Genomic DNA, 25,768 nt, shown 5'->3' on the forward strand with positions numbered 1-25,768 from the left:
ATATTTTATCTTGTATTACTCTCCCCCCCCAAAAAAAAATCCATGCGCACCATTCTGCCTTTTCCATTCTATTTCCTGATTATTTAAGTTCAGGAATCCTCTTCCCTCGCTCTTCAGAAAAGATATTGTGCCCTGACGCCCAGAAGACCGAGTAGGGTCACTCTTGATTCCCCCTAAGTTTGATTAATCTGACAACCGGTTCTAGTCTGTATTATGATGGCGACAATTTACAGACCCCCACCCATTGCAGAGACCTGACTCGGCACGGACTCGAAAAAAAAATACTATGACACTTATTACTCATTCCATTATTTTCGGTCTCCATCAACTCCTTCGGCTAGATATCTAAATGGAAATAAATTATAAAGTATTTTCCTTTACCCCACCCTCCAAGTTTTGAATCAGGACATATTACATAAGCAACGATGTTTACGGCTTGCTATAAATATTGTCTATTCAAAGGAGCGCAATAGCGCTACCTAAGTATAGAGCGAAGCGGGCTCTATTCATTATTTATTTTTTCTTTTCACCAAGCCACCTCACACGGAAGTTGTCGCAGAAACTTCGGAAAAGGCTCATTTGATTAGAAATTGAAAGTTTCTGTGCTATTTTTAAAGGTTAAAAGTTATTGGAGTTCAACCAACCTCCCTCCCAAACTCTTTTTTACGCCCTTCCCAAATACACCTGGTCAAAATTTTGAGAAGACCATTTTCTTCAGCATAGTTGAAAGGTCCAATAAATATGCCTTTGGGGATGACACGACCCCAAAACCCCTGGGGAAAGGGATCTAATTTACACAGTTTACCCATTGTTAACATAGAGTTTGTCATTGGGATAAATACATATATTTTTTCGAATATTCTGCTGGGATATTTTTATGGAGAGAATTTTCTACAGAGAATTTTCCAAGGAAAATCTTACTGTAGCGGGAAGGGATTCTTGGAATGATTTGAGAAAAATTAAAAAAAGCAAACAATTTTTCAATTTTTCAGCTGAAAGCAAGGAGCAAAAATAAAATTACAACGAATAGAAATTATTCCGTATACAAGGGGGGCTACCCCTACCTCAATCCTCGCTCTTTACGCTCAAGTTTGAATTTTTTCACAATTCTTCAGGAATCACTGCTCAAACGTAGGAACCTTTGAGTTTAAATCAGAAGTTTATAAAGAGCTTCAAGAATTTAGCTTAAAAACCTAGGGTTAAGAAAGAGGTAGCTCCACTCATGCACGGAATGATTTCTATTCACCATAAGATTTAACGTTGCTCCTTACCTGCCACTTTTCTTTATCTGCTGCTATTACCTGTTGCTCACCCCACCAGTTCCATTGTAATACCAGAACGTAGTATGATTCATTCGGTGCAAAATATATTCCCCGAGCTTAGGAAAGCTAAGACTTTTACATGAAGCAATATTTTCTTAGAAAAATAATTTTGGGGTAGTGAAATATCTTCTTGAAAACGAAAAAAAAACAAGAATAATCGGGAAATTTACCATAGAAGTGCTATGTCTTTCGCTACCCCTAATGATTGACCTTGAGTTTAGTAAGATACTAGTCTCATTTGGTGCAGAAATAGAAACTCTAAATATAATATGTAGAATACTTTTACTTTAAGCAGTATGTAACGTAATGAAAACAGATCAGCTGTTTAACAAACTAAGCAGCATTGCCAAACTTCACGATTATTATGGGTATTGTCATTTATTTGCTTCACACCGTTATAACAGACTGCCTTGAACTTAAATGCTCCGTCTTTAGCCGGTGTACTGCGAGAACTTCTGCAGCTTCAACGGTTTCAGCATCTTTTCCCATTGCTATAATGCATGAATATATTTGCACAATTACCATTAAAAGTAGCTTAAACACATGACATTTGCATGATAAGCAGCTAAGATTCAAACCTCAAAGCTTAGCACTCAATAGAACAAATCTAGGAATCTGTATCAAAAGGCAATTTAAATGCAATAATTAAATAATGCAATATATAAGTAGTGATGAATTTTGATGAAAAATTAAAGTAGGCTAGACCAATTAGCAATCTAGGGAACAATATAGCTATCTCATGGAAATTCTATAGGCGGAATATCGCATTCACAGAAAGAAATGAATTTATAAAGATAAGATTTGTGTGAAGATCCTTCACCCATAGAAATACCGTTATCTGAAAATTTTATTTTATATAGCAACTAACATCATTCGGCCGTCCTGGCCGAGTGGATTGAGGCACTGGATTCAGGATCATTTGTCTAAGAGGGCGAGGGTTCGAATCCCAGCGTATTCAATTATTTAGTTTGGGACGGGGGTCAGTGGCGTGACTCTGTAAGCTTAGCCAGAGTCGACCCAGCTCTAAATGGGTACCTGAAGAAATCTGAGGAAGGTAAACAGGAGGGGTGTGGGAAAGCACAGGATGGTTGGCCCCCAGCCCCCCATTGCACTTCCTGGCTGAAGGGCCAAGTAATGGAGATCAGCACTGGCGGTAGGGGCTGTAAAGTCTATTGCCGTATTCTTTTTATTTTTACTAACATCATTACTATAAAATTTTTAGAAAAACACCCCTTTTTCTTCTAAAAGTTACTTTTCAAATGATATCTTCCTTGGCATAAAAAAAAATCGGACCTAGTTAATAGAAAAAACTTCCAGCCTGTCCAAGAGGACAAACTGAGCATAAAAGGCTAGAGCTGTTAATTTGCCATAAGATATTTGGGGTCACTGATCTAACATAGCCTCCTTCCTTCGTCCCTATATCTGGGAGGGAAACTCTACCTGCGTGGCCTCAGGGTAGATCTTTCATGAGCTTTTCTAACCAGAGCCGTGACTGCAGAAAGCGCTGCAGGGTGACTTTGAGGAGTGGCGCCCTTCAAAGAAACTATAGCCTAGTGTACGACACAAAATAGCACTGGACTTTGATCTATGGTTAATTCTTCAAGGTTTTGCTTCTTTTGGTGTTGTTTTTTTTTTACTCTTCCTAGATATGACATTTATTCTGGGCTGTCCCCATTCCTATTGTAACATAATATTGGTAAGCCTGAACATAAAATAAGTCGGAGGTACTTACCTTGAGATGGCTTGTTCATGACATCGACCCAATTTGATAAAAGACACTCACCAAGTGTGAAAAACCATGCAGTGACCAAGGTGGTCCCAGGATTGCACCAAGCCTTAATTCAGCTAGAGGTCCTAGGGGATTCTTGTTGTCTGCTTCTAAACCGTCTTAAGCACTGTGTAGGCTTGACAAAAAGTGTGTAGACTAGACCTGCACTGATGGGAACCTTGCTTTTCTTAGGACCATAAGAATTTTAATGACAAAAACTATAAAAATTTATGACTTGAACGGTAGCCTATAACGTTGAAAAAAAAAAACAAAAAAAAACGTTGACATTCTGACAGACGAATTTGGATGTTTCAAACTGGACTTATTCGGAGCATCAGAAACTTTTCTCCCATATTTAAGAAAGATAAAATTAAGTGACATGCAAAGTATTTGTTCAGATTTGTTCAGATAGCAAGCATAAGGTACATAGGCAAGGAGTTGCACTCATGATGAATAAGGAAGCTTTATAAGTCTTAGGGAGCGTATTAACAATAGAACTGTGGTTGTACATTTTATGACTAAATCATAAAATGGCTGCAAAATGCAATATCTTTATGAGAGTATTTTAACGCATAAGCTGGTAGAAAATAGGGATAAATAGTATCTTAGCCCAGAAAAATCTACTATAGGAAAGAAAGTATCAGCGACTGTTCACTACTGCAATTTTGTAGGCATAACAATCTAGTTATTACCAATACGGTGTTTGGTCATAGAATTGCCGTAAATTAACATGGTACCAACTTGATGGTAAGACAATCGATTTTACTGATTATTTTATTGTAAATCGAAGGCCGCCAGGATACAAACAAGATGCTGGGGTGTATAGAAGTGCTGTTATTGATGCTTAAAATAGAGTAGAGATGACCATCTAGCAATGTCTAGGGTTCATTTGAAGCTGAAATTTGGGAAGAGTAACTACCTGCCAGGAAGCTATGATATTGATAGACTCCAGGAAGAATGGATTAATTTTAGGAATGCGAATTAGCAAAAGGTGGTTTAGAGAAGAGAGTTAGAACACAGCTAGGAATATTAGCGCAAATGGTTTAAGCTCGGCAGAAAAGAGGAGAGGTTCGTAAGAGAAGTTTTTGAGCGATAGATAATATCAGATTAAGAGGACAGTAAGTGAAGAGGTGAAGGCTTTATAGCATGAATTAAGGAAATTTGTTTTGGAGACCCTGGACAAAATTGGTGAGGATCAGGAAGATGCGGCCAAACTACATAATAGTAAGATATTATATTGCTATGTTCAGAAACTGAGTCGAATTAGTCAATCTGGACTCATCCCAGTTAACAGGAACTGGGCCTTAATTGATGTATAGAAAGTGTTAAAGAGCGATCAGACAGAATGTGTTAAACCATAGTAAATTGTAGAAATGATATAGAAAATAATCCAATATTTTGACAGTTTGAGGTGGAGTAGAGAAAGTGATAAAGAGATTAAAAAATAATAGTGCATCAGGCGCTGATAATAAGGCAAATGATAATTGAACTTTGGTTGCAAAGTTATATATGAATTACTGAAGATCATGAATATCATGCTTGAAAAAGGTGATGTAGCTAGTGATTGTAGGAAAACTTTAAGTAAACCTCTTTATTAGAAAGGTAGTAATTATAAAAGTATTAGCGTGGTTTCTGCAGGGAGAAAATTACTTGACACGATAATACTAGGAAACGCTGTAGATCTAAGTTTTAAGTTAACAACAGTGTGATTTTGGAAGGGGAGAAGATACATCGACCAAATTCTCACTCTCTGATTAATAATGAAGAAGTACCTGAATCAACAGACCCCTTCAGTCCCCTATTTTATAAATTACGAACAGATATTTGATTCCAGAAATAAAAGAGCTTACTGAAGGTGATATCCTTGCATTACGCAACAGATAAGTACAACAAAGTGATTACTATTTTGTACGAGAATAACACTGCTGCGGTTAAGGTAGGCAGTGAGGTTAGCAGCCGGTTTAGAGTTAAACCAGGAATACAGCAGTGTTACGTCCAGTCCCCCTTTATATGAATTATTTAGATGGCCTTTGTCCTAAGGAACACGGTTCTGTGAGAGAAAGGAATAAAAAAGGAAGGTAAAAATCTCTTAGACATAAATTATGAAGACGTTTCGAGTGTAAATGTCCTCCCTTCCCTTTGTTTCGTTACTTTCAAATTTTTCGAAAGTTTTACCCAGCTTTGTGCCTAGATTTTTAAAAAAATTATTAAATTTTCCTGTTTTGTTAGTACCTGGAGTCTGCATTTTACCTTTTTTCCAACCTTCCTTTTCTTATTTAGCAAAATTAAATATTCTTGATTCGCCATATGCTTTGATTGATTCTTTCTTCCTCCTGGGTTTTCTTTTTTTTTGTTCTTATTCCTTCTTTTCTTTTTCTGATATAATAATGGAAGATTTTTGGTTCAAACTTAGCAAATGTCAATCCTATTCATCATTCAGTGACTTGTATTTGGAACATATTCTACTTCTTCCGAAAATATGCCAATTACGAAGCACTGTCGTATCATTTACCCCTCCCTAATAATGTAGAAAGCTTAAACTCTGATGTACAAAATTTCAGGAAAAGAAAATCTTTTCTCAAACCTGCGTTGAAGTTTGGTTCAGCGTTTGGTCCGAGACAAGAGCTAAGAGCTCATACGGCACTTGTGACGAGGTCGAAAGAGTCAAGAGCCAAGAGCTCATATGGTATGAGCTCTAGCAAAATTCTAAGAATCAATAGATTGCTTTAAAAGGAAAATCAGAGGCTTAATGCCGGTCGGGATTTAAAATAAGAGCTCTGAGTCACGAAGTCCTTCTAAATATTAAAATTCATAAAGATCCGATCACCCACTCGTAATTTAAAAATACCACAACTTTTCTAATTTTTCCTCTCTCTTCAGCTTCCCCAGATGGTCGAATCGGGGTAAACGACTTTATCAAGTCAATTTGTGCAGCTCCCTCAAACGCCTACCAATTTTCATCGTCCTAGCCCGTCCAGAAGCACGAAACTCGCCAAAGCACTGAACCCCACCAAAGAGAGCGGATCCAGTCCGGTTACATCAATCACGTATATACGACATTTATAAGCGTTTTCCAAGATTTCCTGTTTCCCCCTCCGACTCCCCCCAATGTCAAAAGATCTGATCGAGATTTGAAATAAGACCTCTGAGCCATGAGTTCCTTCTAAATATCAATTTAATTAAGATCCGGTCACCCGCTCTTAAGTTAAAAATACCTCAGTTTTCCCAAATTAACAACCCTCAGCTCCCTCAAAGAGAACGGATCCGCACTAATTATGTCAATCTCGTATCTATAACTTGTGCTTATTCTTCCCGTCAAGTTTTATCCCGATCTCTCCACTCTGAAGATTTTCCAAGATTTCTGTTTACCCTCTCCAACCCTCTATGTCCCCGGATCCAATTCGAATCGAAAATGAAGCATCTGAGACATAAGATTCTTCTATATATCAAGTTTCATTAAGATCCGATCACTCATTCGTAAGATACCACGATTTTCAAGTTTTCCAAGAATTTCGGTTTCCCCCTTCAACTCCCTTCAATGTCACCGGATCTGGTCGAGATTTAAAACGAGGTTTCTAATGCACAAGATCCTTCTAGATATCAAATTTCATTAAGATCTGATCACCCGTTTGTAGGTTACAAATACCTCATTTTTTCTTATTTTTCCGAATTACTCCCCCCTCCAATTCTACCACAGAGAGCAGATCCGGTTATGTCAGTCACCTATCTTCGACTTGTGCTTATTCTTTCCACCAAGTTTCATCCTGATCTCTCCGCTTTAAGCGTTTTCCAAGATTTCCCCCCCCCCCTAATGAAACTGCATCCGGTCGGGATTTAAAATAAAAGATCTAAGTTTCGAGGTCCTTCTAAATATGAAATTTCATTAAGATACGATCACTCTTTCGCAATTCACAAATACCTCATTTTTTCTATTTTTTTAGAATCAACCCTCCCCCAACTCCCCCAAAGAGAGCAGATCCGTTCCGGTTATGTCAATCCCGTATCCAGGACTTGTGCTTATTTTTCCCGCCAAGTTTCATCCCGATCCCTCCATTCTAAGCGCTTTCCCAGATTTTAGGTTCTGCCCCCCCAACTTCCCCTTCACCGAATCCGGTTAGGATTTAAAATAAGAGCTCTGAGACACGATCCAATCACCCCTTTGTAAGTTAAAAATACATAATTTCTGTTAATTTTCCAGAATTAACCCTCCTCGTCCAACTCCCCCAAAGAGAGCAGATCCGTTCCGGTTATTTCAATCACGTATCTAGGACTTCTGCTTATTTTTTCACCAAGTTTCGTTCCAATCCCTCCATTCTAAGCATTTTCTAAGATTTTAGGGCCCCCCAACTCCCCCCAATTTCAGCATATCTGGTCGGGATTTAAAATAAGAGCCCTGACACACGATATCCTTCCAAACATAAAATTTCATTAAGATCCCAACTCCCCCCAATTTCAGCAGATCTGGTCGGGATTTAAAATAAGAGCCCTGACACACGATATCCTTCCAAACATAAAATTTCATTAAGATCCCATCACCCGTTCGTAAGTTAAAAATACTTAATTTTTCCAAATTAACTTACCCCCCACTCTCCCCCAGATGGTCAAATCGCGAAAACGAGTATTTCTAATTTAACCTGGTCCAGTCCCTGATACACCTGCCAAATTTCATCGTCTTAGCATACCTGAAAGTGCCTAAAGTAGCAAAACCGGGACAGACAGACCGACAGAATTTGCGATTGCTCTATGTCACTTGGTTAATACCAAGTGCCATAAAAATTACAGTTTCTTGGGCCCTAAGGATCGCCTCCTCTTTCAATAAGTGCCTAACCTCAGACTCTTGGTCTTGAACCGAAACAGTCCAATTTTTTCCTCAGAGCTTGTTTTTCTTATTTGAAACATTCTTTCTTTTTAAAATGACCTATAAATTATAATTGCAACAGAAAACAACTTAGCAGCTGTTTATATTTGTGATGTCGACTATAGCTCCCCTCCCCTCAATTTTTATTGCAAAATTGGTAACAAAATCAATCGTAATTCTAAAAAAAAACTAAGGGCCTTGGCGATAGATGGCTCAAAACTATATACTATCAATCAACAGAATTTTTCATTTTACATTAAACAAAGTAATAGCAAAACCTTAAGTTTCTTCTTAAAAAAATCCAAGTCGGCATGAACACGAAACTTCCACTTCACACTTCAAATTATTTACATATAAAAACAACAAAAAAAAATATCATGAATAATCGAATTACTTTTTTGAGATCTCTATCTGCTGGCACATCATATTAGTCGCAAATATTATCTCTTTTCTAAAGATTTAAATTTATTTTCTAGTTGTTTCGAATAGGTTTCAAGATGTTTGGCAGCCTTTTCTAACTTATCTACACTTTCTTCAATAGAATTAAGCTGATTAAGGTACGGTTCCAGGTCACGATCTGAAAAATAGAAGACCAATCAGAAGTTTTCCCTTGCAAATCTTCATTAATGTTATTGTTGTTTAATTGTTTTTGGTGATTTATTGTTTTTTCTGTGTAATGTTATTGTTGATTTTCGTTTGTGCTTACTCCACTATTTATCTTTATATATAAGTTGGTTATAGATAAATAAATACATACATATATTTGTTAAGACACCTTGAAAGTATTAACGCGATTAGGTTTCATAAACATGTAAATATCAGCCCTTTTCATGGCGCAATCTAATTTTATTGAACGCACGAGCTGAAATACCATAAGCCACTAAAACCGTGGTTTTGGTTATAAGCACCAAGGACATTAAAATGGCATCTGATTTTTGGATTAGAAAAGTAGAAACCACAACCATATATGTCCTAAGATCAGTGAAAATCCAAACTTAACACAAAAGACCTTCATATGCCCTTACGCAATTTTTGGCAGTAGCTAGAGCGAAATTTAAAACAAAGAAACCTGGGTGAAAAATCGGCTAAAAATATACTCCATATGCACGCAATGGCAGTTTAAAAAAATTATCGCGTCTGCACAATGATGTTGCTATATTATTTATAACTGACTCAAAGTAAAGATTATCAGGTTGCCAAACATTGGACAAAAAAAAAAAAAACTTGAGGAAAAATCTTTTCTTCCGAAAAACTAAGGGGAAATGAAACTGATTAATGTCGACGTAAATAAACAAAATAGAAAAGGAAGGCCCTTAGCCTCCCATTGATAAATAGTCACAAAGTAAATGGTAAAAGCTCCATTGACTTTTTTCAATTATTTATAGTTTTATTAAATCTGTTAATCATCAGCTCTAGCTCTAGGGAGGCACCCAGTGGGAGAAGACCTCGGGGTCAACCCCCCTCCGCAAAATCCCATATTTTTGGGACTTTTTATTCAAACTACGACTACAGTGTGTTTTATTATTACCCCCTCTACCCCACCAAACTTCTATGTACGTGCCTACATTGATCCAACATAACAATAGAGCAAAGTCAGATTACAAGTAGAAATTAAATAAACTCTCCAGGTTTATCGTCATAAGTGTGCACAGGTCTACCTTTATGCAGGGCTACATCTTAAAGCCTTTCATCTGCTCAAAGAAAAGGAGGATATTTTTAGTGAGGTAAAGTAAATGAAGTAAATATGAAACTATAATAGTTAGGAACCTTCAACGAATGGTGAACAAAATGGCTATTTCAAAATTTTTATCCAACAATTTTAGGGAAAAAGGGATATAGGAGGGAGACTAGTTGCATTCTAATCTTTTTGGTCACTTGAAAAGAGCACTAGAATTTTTCATTTGTGATATTTACCTTTTCTCTTGAAGTGAGTCTTAAATTAAAAAAAAAATTATACATATAATAGTGGGCTTACAAGACTTAAAAGAACATCTCGAAAAACAAAGCAGATGTCCGGAAGAGACTTTTTTCCTAATAGCAACTCCTTTACTTTTACTTCACTTCACGAAAATTTTCTTCACTTTACTTCACTAAAAACTTACTTCATTAAAAAAAAATATTTTAGGTGGTATTTTTAGTGAAGAAATGAGTATATTTGGTATTTTAGCATTTCTAAAGGGTCAATATGAAAAAATGACTAAGCGTAGATGGCGTTGCTTTGGAAATACCTTTAGCAAGATTGAAGAGATTTAAGCGCCTTGAAGCTAAGTTTACATTATCAAACAGCTCATGGTAGCAAGGAATTTGGTTAATAATTTATGCACAAAAACTCTAAAAATTTTAAGCTTATTAAAATCAATGTTACCCATCAAAAGCAACGAGTCTGAGAAACTTTGTGTTGTTTTCAAAAAAGGGAATAAAAACTTTCAAAAATTTAAGTGATCATAATGAAAATCACAGCATCGGATTAAGCCTATAAGATAACCGCACTGCAGAGGTTTCACGCTCATATCTACACAAAAGTTGAATTATGTGTTTTTTTGCCAGAATGAAGATACGAATTTATTTGTGTTTTTTCCCCAGGCAGGATATGTCGAAAGAATGGTCCTATGAGATCGGGAAAGGGCTCATTCGAACCAAAATCAAAAGATCTAGTGTCCTTTCTATGTAGCCTAAGAGATTGGAGGGCAACTAGCTCTTCTTTCACATGCCCCTTTTTCTCCAAGGACATCAAATCAAGATTGTGAGAGAGCCATCTTGTTCAGCATAGATGAAATATCCAGTAACTTTGCCTTTGAAGGTGACATGAACCCCCACAACCCCTGGGGAAAGGGCTATAAGTCATACAATTCACCTATAGCTTACGTATAGTATTTGTTATCGAGAAATATGAACTATATTTCAGGGGGAGGGAGGGATTCTTGGCATGATATGAAAAACAGTCTGAAACTAAGTGAAAAACAACAAGACTTTTCAACTGAAAGTAACGAGCAACATTAAAACTTAAAACGATATTAGAGAGGCTGTCCTTTCCTCAACCCTATTTATGCTAGAATTCGAATTTTGTCACAAATGCTTAAGAGAGACTGCTAAAAAAAAAAAAAAAAAAAAAAAAAAAAAATGTTGTTCCACAAACTTCCACTTAAGTAATAAACTTTCCAAATTTCCTTTTCTTTGTCCATAGTACTTTAGGAAAACAATTGTAAATTTTCGGTTTAAGAAGATAAAACTCTTATTTCTAAGTCAAAATTAACTAAGTGCAAGACTTGTATTTCAAGGAGTAGTTTAATGAAATATTTTAATGTGCATTAATATTTATTTATAATTTAACTTATTCATTGATAATATTTATTTAAAATAAAATATATATAATATATCAATATTTTAACGAGTATTACAATCAAAGAGTAATTTAATGAAATAACCTATCATAATGTGTATTATTTGGAACAGTGTTAACAATCATTTATCTCTAATATACTGAAAAGTACATTTCAAGACGCTACTGCGTCAGGAAATGTAGACGCTACCTTTCTATCAAGGATTAAGGTTAATCAATAGCTTGACACTTTGGTTTATGAAAACAGAAATTACCACTCAATGGTAATTACACTCAATGGAGGTTTCTATTTTAGTATCCTAGAGTAGAGTAACTTCAAAAAATAAGACATAAACACAAAAAAGAAGTCAAACACAACAATGCCTACAGAGTAAAATTCCTGGTTTTGATCCTTGTAGCCTATTTGAAATGTCTGACTTAGGGAAAACTAAAAACTAAGGAAAACTAAATGCTCCAACTAAATCCCCTATGGACTAAATTCACTATGGTACTAAAGTGTAAAGTACGAGTATCCTTAAAGCACCTCAAATTTTCATTTTATTCTCATTTCTTTCTTCTCTTACATTTGATTATTGTTTTTATTTTGTTTCCATCAGGGTTTTGTTCAATCAAACAGTTTTCTGTTTTACTTAATCTAGGTTCGTTACGATATTAAAGTTTATAGCATGATTTTCCTTCCAGTACTGAAAATTTTCGGTATTCTTGTAAGTCTTTTTATTTGTTTTTCATCACGGCTACTTTTTATCAGTTTTTTCTGATATACGAGTATGAAGTAATACGAGTATGAATTAAGTTTTGCCTGGGAGAACCTAAAATATTTATTTCATTTAATTCTTCTTTTTTATCTTTTTATTTATTTTTCATCATGACGTTAAATCATTAAATCATTTCACTAATAAGTATAACTTTCCTTGGAGTGCCTCAAACTTAAATTTTATTCATATCACTTTCTTCTTTTTATTTGCTTATTCTTCTTTTGTTTATTTCATAGCCTTGTTTTTTTGTGTTTTTTTTACCAGAGTTTAAATTTTGCTCCGCAGTTGCAATTAAAAAATCTTGTTTTCCAAATTTAATTCCTAATCGTTTTCCGAAACATGCCCAGACCTAACTATGATACGAAAATATCTTTCTGCAAAAGGAAGGGAGATATCACACCAAAACACCTAATTCAAGCTTAATTCAAATGAAGGACGAAGAAAGATCTATTCATCCCCCCCTCTCCCACTCCTTTCTGTATTTATCGGAAGGCTCGCGGAGAGATAGACAATTTAAGTATTGAAATGCACTCTTTTAGATATGCTCTACGCCTAAACAATGACCCATCACCCCTCCTTCATTGTAGCAGATACGCAATTACATATATTGAACATAATTTAATGAAAAAATCAGGTGAATCAAGTTAGCTAAATCTAATATCGATACATCCGATTCCGACTTCCCTGAGTAAAACTTAGTTATTTTTTAATTAATCTTTGCTCGTCTTTAATTAAAAACATTATTAATTAGAAATTTCTGTCTCCCACTCGCTTATAAATCCTGTGGACATGACTGATCATAAATCTTTGAATCACTTTCGTTTCAATTGAAAATGTGATATCCCCATCAGTCACTGGACTACGCATGGACTATTGACTAAGTATAAACTACGTGACTTTTTAGGAACGAGTGCACCTTCACATTATATTACTTCCTCTGCAACTGAAAAGCTCTATCTATGGTTTTTGGATGCTTTTAAACTGATAGTTTATCTCAGGATCTTCAATCGATATCAACTTGGTCCTCTTCTGGGCAAAACTTTATTTTGGTGCTCTGAAATGGCAGAAAACACCACTTTCCCAAAGCATATTTTTTTTGTCAGAGATTTTTAATCACAGCTCAAAGAAGCCCTCCCTTGATCTTCTAAGACCATCGGCTCGATACGATCACCTCTGGGAAAAAAAATAATCTTCAATCCTTCTTCTGGAAAAAAATAGAAAATTCCATATTTTTGTAGATAGAAGCTTGTTACCTCTGCTGTAGGATTCTTTTATATGGTGAATCTGAAGGTGGGATTTTCACCATGATCGGTTGCATTTTGGGGGTGTTTAATCCCCTTTTCAAAAGCCAAGCAAATTTTCTTAGACTTATAGGTTTTGATGAGTTACATTAAAATTAATGCATTTTATAAATTTGAAATCAAATAGTTCGTGGTAACAAACTCTAAGAAAGGAGCGACCCGTCTCAATAATAATCAAAACTCTAAAAAACAGAATTTTGACACCAATGGATATGTCAAAAGAACCTGATTTTTATTCTGATTTCAAATAAATAAGTTCAATTGAGTTTAGTCTTACCGTCAAAGGTTACGAGCCTGAGAATATTTGCCTTATTTTCAAAAAATAATGAAAAACCCATTAAGAGTCATAAAATCGTAATGAAAATCGCATTATCAGATTATACTATAGGGTCCTACTTAGGACAAGGATATACCCTGGGGGAGCTGAAATCACATTATACCAAGTTTGTGGACATTTTTTGTTCAGTGTTTTTTTATTATTAGCTACTCCCCCCGAAAAATAGACAGTGGAAGTGTCTCCCCTAGTTTCAGAAAGTTACACTAACACAAAAAAAATAATGTAGAGAAAAAAAAGACATTCTTTTGCTTGGTTGCATCGTGGCATAAAATTATTTAAAAAGATACTATTTTATTTATTGCCTCCTTATTTTAGGGCAAAAACCAAATGAGGGCTTGTAAAACATAAATAAAATGAAACATCTGATACTATATAATAGGACCTTGTCCTATTATCAGAACCATACTGTTAAGGTTGCAAGCTCCTATCTGCAAAAATATGGAATTTGTATTTTTTGCCAGAAGATTTTTGGTTTGTTTTTTCCCCCGGGGTGATCGTATCGAACCAGTGGTGCTAAAATATCGGGAGAGGGCTCATTTATCGAAAATTAGAAGTTTTATTGCACTTTTTAAGTGACCAAAAAATTGGAGGGTAACAAGGCCCCCTCGCCCACCCATTTTTTCCCAAAATCGTCCGACCAAAAATTTTGAGATAGCCATTTTGTTCAGCATATAGGTGATAGCATAAAGTCAGCATATAGCAAGTGGCCCCTCTATCCCCCCTTAAAACCGCCACTGAACTAGACCTTCAAAGTAAAAGCTATACCTTCTTATATTGTTTGGTGCCATATGATCTTAGCTCTTTTTTTGCTGATTTTCAACCAGATTTTTTTTTCAATGTTTTTATTTTTTAGTTTAGGACCTTCTACTGCCGAAACTGCACAACTGTTTATAGAGATCTTTCTCACTAAACTCAATTCAATTAATTTTTCGTAATGGTTTTCGTATATGGTTTTAGAAAATTACCGGTAAGTTTGTGGACTTAAACCGGTAATTTTCCACAATTTTTCTGTATATTGTGAAGTAAGAATTGTTTTCTTAACATGTTTCCTTCTTACAAGCCATAACTGTGCATTCATACCATTTCTTTCACCTAAATCAACTAGCCTATTTTCCAAAATTGCGAAAATTCTTTCATCTAGAATTCTAGTGCTTAATAGCATTTAAAGATAAACAAACATTCATTCATGCTTGATACACTGGTATTTGCTATGGTAGTTAAGACAGAAGAAAACATACGATCTAGATTCTCAGTAAAAAAACAAAATCAGTAAAATTCTGGACAAGCTACTTTTGGCCATCTTGGAAAGGACTAAGGCTAGGAAAATTAAACTTTCAGTGATAAATTCAGGGCCGAAAACATGCTATAAAAAGCATTGCCAAACTACTATGTCAATTTTCTTCTGATATTGGTAAATGTATCACAGTTCGTATTATTGAGTTATCAATAAAGTGAATATACCATTCAAAGCCTTTTTTAATACAATATACGCCTTACTTACCGTAAGACGTATAGAGTAAGTTTCTACTTAACCAATTTGATCAAATTTCATTTTCCACTTGTCTATAGTTCTTTAATTTTGTTTTTATTTTTTATTATCATACGAGCTATTTATGGAAAACAGGTATACAAATATATTATTATAGGAACAAATATATGCAATACTTCTATATAATTTTTCCTATAATACGTAGTCTACTATTTCACCTTTGAATCTATACAATAACAAATAATATTTGATGTTTGATTAATATAATGTTTGTTTAAATTCTCCTGTGAGTGTTTTTGAAGGTATAAATTATTTTTGTCATGAGACGCTAATGCTAGCTCCGCTATTGTAGTGAATAAATATATTCTATTCTATTCTATCATAAAATTCCTGCATGGAATTGGTATGAAAAAAGAATTACATTTTCCATTAAGATCCTCAATTGTTTTTTTGACACCAGTTGCCAGATTGACAAGATCCGCATATTTGGCTGTTGTGACTTTGTTCATTGTTTCAACAACCTTATAATCTTCCTAAAAAAATAAAATGAAAGGTTGACCATTACAAAAACAAAAATTAAACATCAATAAAATAGTAGCATAGCAAAAGAATTAGGCTATATAGGAATACAAAAAAAGAAACGAAATTGGTATAAACAGCCAAAAGCTTATGTAGAGGAGGGGGGAGGCTGACAATATTTTTCAAGAAATCGAAGCCTGATACAGATGATTAGCTTCTGAGGCCTTAGTATCTAGACTGCTACATAAAACAACAAGAGAAAACCAAACCCAAAAGCGAGGTCCTTGGACTTACCTTGTGTTGAGAACCCTCTCAGCTCTACTGACTGTCCAGGTGCGGAGACGATGTATGTGACGAGCATGATAAACTAACATACTCTAGTTATCTAACCACAAAAAACAAAGAGGAAAGTGACAATAGACTATTATAGAAGAAAACAAAGTGAAAAGAAATAGGAAAAAAATCATAAAGACAAAAAAAAAGTATTTTGCAATCAAACCCCTTAAGAGGTTTGACCGGTCATTATTTAAGAGCTTTACTTCTTCTTTTGCTATGTTAACTTAAGACATGATATAAATTATATTAATTACTTATCATCAATATTATTATTATTTCAATTTAGCATAACCCTATAACATTTTGCTGTCCCTGTAAACTCAAGCTCCGTCGAAATCGAGCGACGTCGTACGCCAGGTAACCGAAGCTTTATGTCTTATGTCTTTATGCCCCTCATTATATATATATATATATATATATATATATATATATATATATATATATATATATATATATATATATATATATATATATATATATATATATATATATATATATATATTGTATCTATTCTCTTTTAGCAAACAATAATTTATTTGATTGATTTATTTTTATTTTATTTATTATTGTAATTTCTTTATCTATATTTTCTTGAGAACGGCAGGATACTTTTTTTCTCTGAAAATTGGCAAACTAACTTTTTCTGGCCTGAAAAAACTATCTGGATGCTATGAAAAGTTGTCAATAGTTGTGGCTATTGGTATACATTTGCCCCTATAACATCTTCTAATGTCGCTTATTTTTAAAGTTAATATAAAAAAAGAAGAATTTTTAAAACAAATTTTTACATTCTAGATATCTTGCTTTTTTTAAACAGTATTATTGATTTTTCGACTATTTTAAGAACGATTGTGACCCATTTTATTCTCAGCGCTCAACGATTCTGGTAATTTCCTTCTTATTTAAAGAATATCTCTTTCCTTCGATATCTTCCGTGATCTCTTTCTTCTGAGAATTTGCTAATCTGAGGGTTTGCTTTATCGTTCAATTGAGGCCAAAAAAAGGTAGAAAAATTAAAATTTTCGATGAAATTTTCATCAAAGGGTCTATAAGCGGGAAATTAATCTTAAAACTAAAGCCTATTATCTTTATTCACTTATTTTGCATTACATCTTTATCATTGTACTATATATTCCAATGTGAAATGACGTGAGAAGAATAAACAGAACAGAAAAGAATGGATAGACCAAGATACTAATAATACAAACTAATAATAATAGAAATAGATACTAATAGTACAAGATTATGGATACTAATAGAACAATACTGATAATACGAATAGTAATAGAGACAGATACTAATAATACAAACAAATAATAATAGAAATAGATACTAATAGAACAAGAAACTAAGGATATCTAATAGAACAAGATATTAATAGATACTAAAAGCAAAAGATACTAGTAATACAAACTATAGATACTAATAGAACAAGAAATTATGTGGCTATGGATATCCAAAGTTGTTGAGTAACATTTTGAGTCAAACTAAGATTCATATCCCTCCCCTCCTGCCCTAGAATGAACACGCTGGTCGATTGATACAATCATCGGTACATTAATTCATTTTGTTTTCAGACACTTAGGCACCAATAGTTATTAAAAATGTGTCATATCACTTTTTCCCAATAACAAACTGTTAAGAAAAAGATGCTTTGAGTATCAAAATGTTTTTATTCGTATTTTAGAAGCTTGAAATAAATGTTTACCGCCCAAAAAACTGGTCATTATGAGCAGTAAAAAATATGAGATCCGCCTTTTAAACTACAGAAGTCAAGCTGTGATGTTTACCAGCAGTGCAGCCATACTCTTGATGCTGAATCAAGAATTGCACATTAGTTTTCGACACGCTGTTGAGACACATTTATAATGAAAAACGCTAGTTTTTCCTGAAGATAATTTTCAATATCAGAAAAGTTTTTTTTTCCTCTCTTGTAACTAAAAATGACTTACCACCTTTTAATTAAAAGCATCTAAATTGTGGTGCTCATCTGCAGTGCAGCCAAGCCCCTTGGTGCTCAAAGAGAAATTGCCATAAACATTATGACACGTTATTAAGATACACTTACATCAGAAAACGCTATTTCTTCCTGAAGATGATTCCCAATATAAGAGCAAGTTTTTCTTGCTAATCCAAACTGTGGTGCTCACCTGAAGTGCACCCAGGCCCCTGGTGCTTAATAAGAAATTGTCACAAATATTTTTACACATTATTAAGATACACTTGCAATGGAAAATACTAGTTCTTCCTGAAGATAATTTTCAATGTCAAAGCAAGTTTTTGTTTGCTCATCCAAATTATGTGGCTCACCTGCAGTGCAGCCAATCCCCCCCCCCCGGTGCTCAGTGGGAAATTGTACACAAATAATTTTACACATTATTAAGATACACTTGCAATGGAAAATGCTAGTTCTTCCTGAAGATAATTTTCAATGTCAGAGCAAGTTTTTGTTGTTCATCCCAAATTTGGCGCTCACCTGCAGTGCAGCCAAGCCCCCGATGCTCAATGAGAAATTGTAGACAAATATTTTGACACATTATTAAGATATATTTACAATAGAAAATGCTAGTTCTTCCTGAAGATAATTTTCAGTGTCAGAGCAAGTTTTTGTTGCTCATCCAAATTATGTGGCTCACCTGCAGTGCAGCCAATCCCCCCTCCCGGTGCTCAGTGAGAAATTGTACACAAATATTCTGACACATTATTAATATCTTATACTTACAATAGAAAACGCTAGTTCTTCCTGAAGATAATTTTCAATTTTGTCAAATGCCTCCACTGCCATTTTACTCAATTGCTGATCATTTGCATTGGCAGCTTCAAAGCTACTTGTGCTAGTTGACAAAGTTGACGCTAAGAAATAAAAATGAATAAACAAATAAAGAAACGAAATAAAATTTTTTGGTAATATGTTAAAAAACAAACAGATTTCAAAGATGAGGTTGAAAATGACCAAGAAATGAAAAAAAAACCTCAGTCAACCTTGAGCCCCCACAAATAAAGCATTCCAAGTTATGTTTTCAGATACATGAAACAACACTAAAAACTAAGCCAGATGCACCTCAAGCAAACAAGAGGACAAATGAATAACCCTTAACAAGGGTTCATGTAAGTGCAACTATAAACAACAAGAAATTGCTCTCTAGATACTGAAAAAACTGGTATTTTCAAATAGTTTGTGGTAACAGACTGTAAGTAAGGAGCAACAAGGCTCAAGAGTAACTTAAACTCTAAAAATGGAATTTTGATACCAATAGATACATCAAAAGAATCGGATTTTTACGCTGATTTTAAATCTTTAAGTTTGATCAAGTTTAAAAACTACACATCAAAAGTTACAAGCCTGAAAATTTTTTCCTTATTTTTGAAAAAAGGGGAAAACACCCACTAAAGTTATATAATATTAATGAAAATCATACCTCCAGATTAAGCGTATTCAAGAACCCTGATGCAGAAGCCTCAAGCTTCCATCTGCAAAAACGTGGAATTTTCTATTTTTGCCAGAAGAAAGATCATGGATGCTTGTTTATTTCTTTTTTGTATGTTTTCCCGAGAGGTGATTGTGTCAACCCACTGGTCCTAGGATTTCGCGAGAGGACTCATTCGAACGGAAATTCAAAGTTCTAATGGCCTGTTTAAATGACTAAAAAAATTAGAGGACAAATAGGCCCCCTCCAATGTTCAGTTTTTTCCACAAAGTCACCAGATCAAAATTCTGAGATAGCCATTTTGGCTATCTCAGGTTTTGTGTAAAAACCTAATAATTATGTCTTTGAGGACGACTTAATCCCCCAGAGTCCCAAGGGGAAGGACTGCAAGTTATGAACTTTGCCCATTGTTTACATGTAGTATTGGTTACTGGTAAGTATATTTACCAGCATTATTTAAAAAAAAATCAGAAATTAAATAAAAACAAGTTTTTTTCAACTGAAAGTAAGGAGTAACAGTAAAACTCAAAACGAACAGAAATTACTACGTATATGAGGGCATTCGTCCCCACGTCAATACCTAACGCTTTATACTAAAGTATATTTAGTAACTTTAAAAGAGCTAGTTATTCTGATCAAACAGCCTTTGTAAATCAGGGGTCATTCTTAAAGAATCAGAACAGAAATCGAACTTTAGCGTAAAGAACGAGGTAATGACGAGGGGGCGAATCCCCACATATTACGTATATGAGAAAGTTCTTCCCCTCGTCAATACCTTGCTCTCTACGCTAAAGTTCGAATTTTCTTAAGTAATGGTCGACGTAAGCAATAATTTGTTTTTGTTGTTTTCTGGCCAATCTTAGCTTTTGATTTTATCTTTAGCAGCTTCATAATCATGATTTTTATGTGATAATAAACCAAAGGTATTGTTTGTCTTAAGTCTTTGGTTGTTATTAAGTAAAAAAAAAAAAAAAACATTTTTTTTCCAACCTAAAGTAAGGAATAACATAATATACAGTAAGGAATTGTTTTAAAAAGTAGAGTTGGGAGAAAGAGTCAAACTTTATCGTAAAGAGCAGGGCGTTGAGGAGGAGACAGCCCCTTTCATATACTGAATAATTTCTGTTTGTTTTAAGTTTTATTTCACTTCTTATTTTCAGTAAAAAAGACTTGTTTTTTAATTAATCATTGAAAAAGATCATCCCCTTCTAGGCTTTAAAAAAAAAAAAAATGGACCACCCAGTGAAAGTTCAAGAGCAAAATCTTGGAGAAAGCGCAATGTGACAAGGGCACCAATGAGCGAATCTTGGGGGAGGGGGGTGAAATATGACAAATTCACCAATGACTGGCCCAATTGACAAATTTATACTAAAACAGATTAAAAAAAAAAAAAAAAAACAAAGAATGAGGGCACCAGAAAAATCTTGGGAGGAGGGTTCCTCCTGGATCGACCACCAGGCCTGCCTCCTAGGTTTATGTGAACTGGTGCTACTGAAGTTATCAAACCACAAACTAAGGTAAAATTCTGAAAGATATCATGTGATCTTTGTTTTTCTCCAAGTCAAGGAGCATTTGTAAAATGTTTTTTGTTTTTTTTTGTTTTCAGAGATCATGTTTTCAAACATGAAATGGTACAAATTCAAGTTTATCAAGATCCAGTAAGAAATTTAAAGCATAAAAATACACACAATAATGAAAACATAACAGATGTAAGAGATATAAAGAGCATCAGCAAATAAATGGCTTAAAACTACTCAAAGTCACACAATTAGAAAAGGAAAGAAAGAATAAAAAAAGTAACAAACCTTTTAAACCACTCATTTTTTAACAGATTGGATAAAATGATAACACCTAAAGGATTGATGTCAATCTCTTAGTTGAAAAACCTTCTTTGGATCCTTGAAAACCAATGTCCCTTACTTGATGGTAACTTTGGTTCCCTTAATTCTGAAAAGTCAAGTTGCATTCAGATACCAGACACCATCTTGATTGAACATATATCTTGTTTGTACATTTCAGTGGTTTTTGGATTCTGTTTTAAAATTGAGTTCAACAATGTACGACTTTTAGCTAATCATATTCATCAAAATTAGCAAAATTTTCAAACCTATTGCTGTCAAGGAAAAATAAGGAAAAAATAGGAAAATTATAATAGAAGTTTATATTTATTACTTTCCAATGTGTTCTCTGCTGCTTCTTTAGCCATATCATAAGTCTTGGGAATGGTCTAAGCAAGACAACTGTCTATAAGTCTTAACAGTTTACTGAAATGCTTTACAGAAAACAAAATACTTTTAAATATTTTATCTATTTTTACTTTTCCTTTGTCATTAAAAGACTGAAGAATATTGGCTCTTTACAAAGGAGGAGAGAAAACAAATCCATCAAATTATAGGCCTATATTGCTCCTGTTGGCTTTTTCTAAAATAATTGAACACTGTCTGTATAATAGAATAGTGTGTTTTTTAGATCATTTTGAAATGATAAATCATCTTCAGTTTGGTTTTCGCAAATGTCACTCTACCGATCATGCAATCCTATTACTAACACAGTATGTCCATGATATTCTTGACTGTGGAGAAATTCCAGCTTCCATTTTTCTTAACATTAAAAAAGCGTTTGATTCAATATCTCATGATATTTTAATACATAAGTTGGATCATTACAGTATAAGAGGGCCAGCAAAATCCCTAATAGCATCTAATATTAAGGACTGCTCTCAGTATGTTGATGGAGGTGATGTTTCATCTGAAATGACTCGTCAATCTAAAACTGCTGGTGTCCTGCAAGGGTCAATATTTAGTCCTATACTTTCTTAATTTATGTGAACAACCTGGATAATTCAATGAGAATATTTGGTTTAAATTTGCAATTTGTGGATGACACTGCATGTATTGTTGCAGGGAAAGATGTGAGCTGTCTGAAACTTGCATTAGAAGAAGCTTTCAACCATCTTCTATTGTCACTTGAGTCAAATTACCTAGCTCTTAATGCTGATAAAACGAGAATTTGTTGTTTTCTCGTGTTGTAACGCAGCAGTTCCTGAGCTTCAACTAATTAAATCAAGTGATTTAAAATAAAGATTTGATGAGCAGCAACTATGTAATACCTCAGAGTCCTCCTTGACTCTAATCTATCATGGTAGTCTCATATATATAATCTGCAGATGAAATTGGGGAGAAATATAGGGATAATGCAAATACTCAGGTCATCCCTTTCCTTTGAAGCAATGAGATCACTTTATTATTCACTTATTCATTGTCATTTAATGCTTTCGTCATTTGTTTACCTTAACCCATTCAGTATTGGAATATTTACATGTCTAAATTGGATGCTTCTAAATCAATTAAAACAGCTAAACAGAAACTTAAATTTATGTTGATTTATTAAAAAAATTTTGTGATAAGTGAATTGTTGTTGGTTGGTGTGGGTTGCCTTTGGGATGTTAAGTTTGTTCCTATTTTATCTGGTTTTTGATGATACTGGACCTAGGCATTCTCTAGGGCTCTTGGTATCTTTTATTTATTTTTATATTTATTTGCTGGACGCATTAATGGGTGGTGTTGTTGACCAGGCAATTGACAGGGGAATATGTTTAATTACACTTGTTTTAATTGCATGTAGTGAAGTATGAATGTTGTATTTATTTAAAGAAGTTTTTTTCAATCCTGTGCATTACAAATTTGTCTTCTCAGCCAGGTTCTGGACATTTTGTAACTTATTTTATTATTAAAATGAACCTGAACCTGAACTTCAAAAAGTAAAATCTTAAAAAATAGAACTTCTGCTCAAATGAGGCACAAAAAAAGTGTTTTGATCCTTCACATATTTGCTCAATCCCATTTTATAAGGTTTTCAATATTTTTAAATTCAGCTAAAAACACCTGACATGGATCAAAATTTTACTGAAATACCAGGAATCACATTTTCAGAAAATAAAGCCAATGGAAGTGGGATGGAAAACTGAAATTAAGGAAAAATATTTTTTTTGTTAGAGTTTAAGTGGGTATTGACCTGCCATTTATAGCATTCCCTAGACCCTGAAAATAACAAACAGGTAGACATAGCAGCTTGGGGAAACCTTTCTAGGGTACATTTTTAGCTCTGAATCCATTCCTTAAAGTTTCATCCACCCAACTCAACTACATTTCAATGTAGACGGAAGCCCCTAAACTAGAATTTTACCATGGTTGAATCAAAGACAGATGGTTGAAATATTTGGTGAGGAAGGAAAAACATAGCTGAAGTTGGAAGTGAGTGCCCCAAAGCACAATCCTAGATCCCCATCTTTTTAATATATATGGAAATGATGTCTCTATAATCTGGCCTGGGCCTGCCATCAATCTTCAATAATACATTTTTCTTCCAGTGGTAACAAAGAGATGTCACCATTCAGCAAAGACACTACTTGGATAATTCCAAAAATATTGCACATTACACAATAAACACATAAAGAAGTCTCATAATTAAGTTGGCAGTCCTGCTTATGTACCTTTCCAGAGGTGAAAGCTTAATGGCCAATTCTCTGAACCCAGTACCCATTGTTTTTATTTATGTTTTTTTTTTTTTAAATTTATCTTATCCTAATAACATCAAACAAAAATAGAACAATGACAACTGTAATTTTTGCAGTGTTGCTGTTAATTTTATATAAAGTTAAGGTAGGCCTAAAATGTACTAGTGTATTCAACCTACTCTAATTTTATGATTAGAAAATTTGAACCTTGAAACACATAAACAAGTTTCATTCCCATTATTGTTTTTAGATTTACTTAATAAATTATAACATTTTATACATTATTAGGGATTACAGCCTCCCTTGTCCCTCTTGGGTGATCCCTAAGCTTTAGGGTCAATTAAAAGGTTTAAGGTAGAAGCAAAGATTTGAGGCTATTGAAAAAGAAACATACTGAGAAATTAATTCTTACTTTATTGTCTACATAATCTGCAAGCATTGATTTGTCACAATGAAGTTGGATAAAAAAATTACTTTTATATTGATATGATGAAAAATAAGTTTTGATATTTTTCAACATGTAGCTTAGGTGAAATGGCATTTTTTTTAGTGGCCTAACAGAATAAGAAGAAAACATGGTAGAATTGTCTAGAATCTATTTTTATTCAACTTAATATTGACAAATCAATATTTGTGAATTAAGCAACTTTTACAAAATGGATTTATAATGAAATAATAAGTTTGAAACAAATATTTTAACCTGTTCGTATTTCTAAATGATAGCCTATAGAAAGAAATTATTATTGTCAGGAATCATAAAAGGGCTTAAAATTGGAATTGAAAGAAAAGGGATTAGGCCTATTAGGAATATATTCAGAAGGGGCATAAAAATGGCATGAAGTGGTATGTTCACTTTATTTGTAGGCCAATTAGCCTATATAAACAGTTTCATATTTACCAAATAGCCTATATAATCTGGGCTATATATTTACATGTTAAAGGGGTTTGAAAATTTGTTTTCTTAGTATATTTTCATCTCAATAAATCTAATTCTAGGCTCCTACCAGGCTTTGAACAGGATTTTCTAGTAAAAATTATTATCTTTGGAAAGAGAATCAAAGATACACCAATTAGCCTAAGCCTAGTGTAATCTCCAGTAAAATTCTTGTTGAGTGACTTCTTACTATCTCTGAAAGGGTTTAGGTTAGGAAAATGAAACTTTCAGGGATAAATCTACAGACTAAATTATGTCCTGGGAAGGTATTTTGAAGCAACTACCTCCACTCCTTCTCCCTCTAGAGAGCTCTAAAATTTGCCTACATGACAGGTCAATTACCTACTGAAATGTTGACAAAACCTGTTATTTGAGTAGAATTCTGAGCCATATCAATATTTTTTCTTTAAAATTTAGGAAATGTATTTGCATAGCCTATCTTTAAAACCTGATAAATTGGGACTGAGCAAAGTTGAGAAGCTGAAAACAATTCTGTTATACTTCATTCAAGCAGAAGATCTATTTTGAAAGTCTTCACTTCTATAACACAAAAATTTTTGAAGGTCAGTGCCCTCTAGAGGGAGAAGGAGTGGAGGTGGGATACTTTAACCTATAGACCCATCCCTGAAAGTTCATTTTCCTAACCTAACCCCTTTCTGAGATGGCAAGAAGTCAATCAAATAGAATTTTACAAATATCCTTATGCCTACCTCATTTAGCGTATGAAATGTTGAACAGTCTATATTTACGGTCTTTTACTTCCTATGCCGTTTCTGCTATCTTCAACGAAATACAAACAAGCGTTACTGATTTTTGAATGTTTTGCCTTACACGGTCTAATTAACAGATGCCAATATGAAACATT

The 25,768-nt window shown here is 34.0% G+C and overlaps 1 protein-coding gene across 3 annotated transcripts; it reads right to left on the reverse strand.

Annotated features, from left to right (window-relative positions):
- Positions 1 to 1,663: 1,663 nt before the first annotated feature.
- LOC136032271 (biogenesis of lysosome-related organelles complex 1 subunit 2-like) lies at positions 1,664 to 25,752 on the reverse strand. Of its 3 annotated transcripts, none has more exons than XM_065712528.1 (5): positions 25,614 to 25,752; positions 21,259 to 21,400; positions 18,748 to 18,878; positions 15,592 to 15,703; positions 1,664 to 1,813 (listed from the first exon to the last, which is right to left on the reverse strand). In XM_065712528.1, the coding sequence occupies exons 2-5, from the start codon at positions 21,272 to 21,274 to the stop codon at positions 1,710 to 1,712; spliced, it is 363 nt and encodes a 120-aa protein (XP_065568600.1). In that variant the 5' UTR covers positions 21,275 to 21,400; positions 25,614 to 25,752; the 3' UTR covers positions 1,664 to 1,709. The 3 variants fall into 3 exon arrangements, with proteins under 3 accessions (XP_065568600.1, XP_065568598.1, XP_065568599.1); XM_065712526.1 differs by lacking the exon at positions 1,664 to 1,813 and adding an exon at positions 5,313 to 8,525; XM_065712527.1 differs by lacking the exon at positions 1,664 to 1,813 and adding an exon at positions 5,313 to 8,525 and having other exon boundaries at positions 25,653 to 25,729.
- Positions 25,753 to 25,768: the final 16 nt, after the last annotated feature.

This window comes from Artemia franciscana, chromosome 10 (genome assembly GCF_032884065.1).
Source record: "Artemia franciscana chromosome 10, ASM3288406v1, whole genome shotgun sequence".
NCBI classification, from domain to species: Eukaryota; Metazoa; Arthropoda; class Branchiopoda; order Anostraca; family Artemiidae; genus Artemia; species Artemia franciscana.

Excerpts from the sequence above, each read along its gene's own strand:
- LOC136032271 (XM_065712526.1), bottom strand. Across the intron at positions 15,704-18,747 it reads AAGAACTAGCGTTTTCTATT|GAAGATTATAAGGTTGTTGA; the intron begins GTAAGTATAAGA and ends TTATTTTTTTAG. Across the intron at positions 8,526-15,591 it reads TGAGGATCTTAATGGAAAAT|ATCGTGACCTGGAACCGTAC; the intron begins GTAATTCTTTTT and ends TCTATTTTTCAG.